This window comes from Cyclospora cayetanensis, unplaced genomic scaffold, assembly GCF_002999335.1.
Source record: "Cyclospora cayetanensis isolate NF1_C8 unplaced genomic scaffold, CcayRef3 CcayRef3_contig_55, whole genome shotgun sequence".
In the NCBI taxonomy this organism is placed as follows: Eukaryota; Apicomplexa; class Conoidasida; order Eucoccidiorida; family Eimeriidae; genus Cyclospora; species Cyclospora cayetanensis.
In genome coordinates this window covers 86,607-90,227 of record NW_020312535.1, presented here as the reverse complement: position 1 = coordinate 90,227, position 3,621 = coordinate 86,607, and the positions used below count along the sequence as shown (strand labels likewise).

At 52.1% G+C, this 3,621-nt stretch overlaps 1 protein-coding gene across 1 annotated transcript; it reads left to right on the top strand.

Moving 5' to 3' along the window:
* Positions 1-2,562, top strand: LOC34618567 (sugar phosphate exchanger 3). The gene is made up of 3 exons (XM_026334972.1): positions 1-1,096; positions 1,271-1,753; positions 2,210-2,562. Exons 1-3 carry the CDS (start codon positions 1-3, stop codon positions 2,560-2,562), a joined length of 1,932 nt encoding a protein of 643 aa, XP_026190757.1.
* Positions 2,563-3,621: the final 1,059 nt, after the last annotated feature.

Here is a 3,621-nt window from a genome sequence, read left to right as displayed (position 1 = left end):
ATGGTTGTAACAAGGCAAGGCACAGTGACATCACCAGACGCTACTGCATCTGGCAGTACTGGCTCCTCAGTAGCAGTAGGCCTAGGAGGAAGGAACCCACGAAGGGCCACGCCTCAAAAAAGGGCACCTTCCGCAAAGAAAAGAGGCGGAGGCTATGCACCAACAAAAGAGCCATCCAATCGTGAAGAGGGTCTCCTACCCTCCCTTAAGAGCCCTCAGAGCGGAGGTCGAGTAAATAAGGCCAAGACTCCCCGTGTTCAGCTGGCCGACAAAGCACAAGTAATTGGCTCGATCCCTCGCTCAAGCCGCAACAGTGCCCAGCCCAAGGAGAGGGGCCTAGTCCGAACTTTGCACCTGACCCACAGACTGCAGACGGGGCCGCTACCTTTTGTTAAAGAGATGAGCAATATGAGCAGTAGTGAAAATGAGAAAGATGAGATTCCTTTACGAACATCCCTCAGCACAACTGCCGAATGGGAACCCGAAAAGTTGCCCGCTTTTCGTCAACGGCGACAGTCAGCAGCAATCCGGGCAAAACAGAGCAGCAAGAGCACTTACAGGTTGGGTACGAATGCCTCTCTACTTCCTGACGCAGAAGAAGATCAGGTGGATCTTCACCCCAGGCAAAGCATCAACACTATCGACAACAACAGCAGCAGCAACAACAGCCGCATCTCTGAGGGAAAGTTAAAACAGTTGTTGCTAACGTACTTTTGCTATGCATCGTTGTATCTGACCCGCAAGCCATTTGCTTCCTCAAAGAGGGAACTGGAGCTGCAGCTCGGTCTCACTGCTGCTGCTTTAGGTGGAGTTGATACTGCATTTTTGGGAGCATACGCCGTATCACAGCTGTTACTAGCTCCGGCCCTCCTAGGAGGCTCGAGAGGCCCTAGTTGCACGGTTATTCTTGCCGCTGCTTACGCTATAAGCGCCTGCAGTTGCTTTTGCATATACCTCCTGCCGGATGCCCAGCTTTCCCCGTTGTCTCTCTCTTGTCTCTGGGGAATCAATGGAGCATCTCAAGCCCTTGCGTTTCCCCTTATCGTGTCCACACTTTCCTCATGGCTCTCTAGCACAGAGCGAGGCGGAGTACTTGGTAAGCGGCTGTTGCAGCAACTGCCCTGTTCCTTTGGAAACAAGCACCATATCTCTCCAGATTCGGTTTCAGTAGGGCTTGAGCTTTTTAATGCTGTTGAAGCAACTGGAGCCTCTTCATAGGGGCATCTGTGTTGTAGCGTCTGCAAAAGCGTGGGGTTTCTTTGAATTTCAGGTGTATGGACGACCTGCCAACAGGTGGGGAGTATATTCGCGAGCTACCTGACAGCTGAGTTGCTGGCTACTGGCTCTAGGCGAATAGCTTCAGTGAGCGTCCTGGAGGCTTATACCTTAGGGGGTCGAGCCTTGCTGGCCCCTGGTGTCTCCGGCTGGAGACTGGCATTTCTCGTCCCCGCCATTTGGGTCTTTTTCTGTGCCATGCTACTGGGATGGGGCCTCAAGAAGGCTCCGGGAGAAAGTGACTTCAAAAATGCTGCTACAAGGAAGCACCAAGGAAGGGCTACCCACAAGCAGGAGCAGCAGCAGTGGCTGCTCCGGAAGGTGTTGGACATCGGGAGCATTAGGCATCTCTGTGCCGCATACTTTTGTGTGAAGCTCGTGCGGTACTCCCTTCTGTACTGGCTGCCGTATTACCTCGAAAAGCACGCAAATTTGACCGCTTCAGCGGCAGGTAGGTCATGCAGTTTAGGATTTGAGGGTTTGGGGTTTGTGATTAGGGACTGGGGGCTCGGAACTCAGCAGTTCTCTTCATAGTTCAGATGATGTATCATGCCAGTTGCCTCGGACTTCTTTTTGATCTCAGAATTAAGGAGTAGGTGCGAATCCCAGCACTCCCTCTTCCGGGAAACCTGGAAGGGCCAAGAGGTCCATACCTTTTTCTGCGGCTTGAGTGTTCATGCAGCCTTCTACTGCATCTATTTTGACGCCGGAGGAGTCTTTGGATCGGTTGCTGTTGGGTGGGTCATGGCTATCTTCCTCTGGCAAGACTTTAATGCTTGTTTGTCCGATGGGTTGCACGGGAAAGGGCATCCCCGGGTCTTGCGGACTGCTGTTTGTCGTTGCCCTGCTATGTACGGCAAGTTCAGTTAGGCCGTGTACATGTCTTCAACCAAAACAAAAACGGTAGCCAGCAATGCTTATGTTCAATCAGGAGTCTTTCCGCTTGCTTGTTTGTATTTCAGTTGGTTGTCCGATCGATACCTCCAGGGCCGTCGTCTGCTTCTGCTGGCTCCACTTTGTTGCATTGGCGGGGCCTCTGTGGCGTTACTGCACCTCTCTGTTGCCTGGGCTCCCCCTGGCGATATTTCGCTAGTTGGACAAGGGGCCCTCCTGCTTGCAGGGGCTGCTATAGCTGCCCCTGACTCCGTCTTAGGCGGAGCCGCCACAGCAGATGCTTGCGCAGACGAGCCTGGAGGGGCTGACGAACAAACTGTTGCCGCCGCAGCATGTGAGGATTCAGGACCTCCACTCATAATTGTTGCGTGGCGGGCCCTCAGGGGCCCATAGGGAGAAAAGAAGCTGGCTGCTTGGGAGAGACTGGCTTTTCTGAGAGCACCAGTGGAGGATCTGGAAGGGCAATTTTGTTGAGGAGCAGGGCGAGCGAGGAGGCGTATGCGGACTTACAGTGATGCTGTGGAAAAGGGGGATAAGGGAACTGCCAAGGCACAATAGTAGAATAGAATCATCGGCTGGCAGGAGTGCCCTGTGTGTTTACTACTTCAGGCGTCGTCAATGGCTTCGGTAGTGTGGGCTCCATTGTCCAAGGCCTCTTGACCCCAATTCTGCTTTCACATTATGGGTGTGTGTTTGAAGTGTTCCCTAGACAACTTGAGAACCCGCATTCGACTAGAGGTAAACTTGAATCTATTTGCATTATACTGAGAAGGCCTGCTATGTTCTGTCTTGCCCTCAGATGGAGCCACGTCTTCTACTCTCTCGCGGGTACGGCCGTCCTGGGTGGTTTCTCGCTCATCCCTGGAGCCTTTCTTGATATCCAGGTACTGCTGACGAGCACAGAGCACCCCTACATCCCCACGCACAAAGCTGTAGAAAGAGGGGTTTGAGTGGTATTAGCTCTTCTAGTTATATTCTTCATGAGAGCCGCCTAATCACCGCAGTGCTAAGGCCACTATAAGCTTTCTTTGTAGTTGGGGTTGACGCTGCCTGAACTCAGGTGCTACGCCACATGAAAACTTCATAATGGGCTCCGACCCTTCTGCCCCTCTCCGCGGCTCCCCAAATGGAGCATCTTCAAGAAATGGCAAGGGTAGCACATCCAATGAATCCTGGAAGGAAACCCACTCAGTATTGCATTTTAAGCACGGCAGTTCAAACATGCTAAGCGACCCCATCTAGGGGTTCAGCCCATATTGGCTGATTAAACGTCCGTTATGGGAAGGAATACCTTTGACAGATGCATAAATAAAATTAGGGCATGCGGTTTCCGCATTGTGTCCCTCCTTAATAAAATACGTGAGTGGCGGGGAAGGCACAAATTGCAGTGTTTTAGATACCGATGCATACCTCTGACTCTATTTCATTGCTTCTGACGCGAATTTATTCCAA

Coding starts and splice junctions, on each gene's coding strand:
- LOC34618567 (XM_026334972.1), top strand. CDS start 1: ATGGTTGTAACAAGGCAAGGCACAGTGACATCACCAGACGCTACTGCA. Junction 1,097..1,270: donor AGAGCGAGGCGGAGTACTTG/GTAAGCGGCTGT, acceptor TTTGAATTTCAG/GTGTATGGACGACCTGCCAA. Junction 1,754..2,209: donor ATGCAGTTTAGGATTTGAGG/GTTTGGGGTTTG, acceptor TTCAATCAGGAG/TCTTTCCGCTTGCTTGTTTG.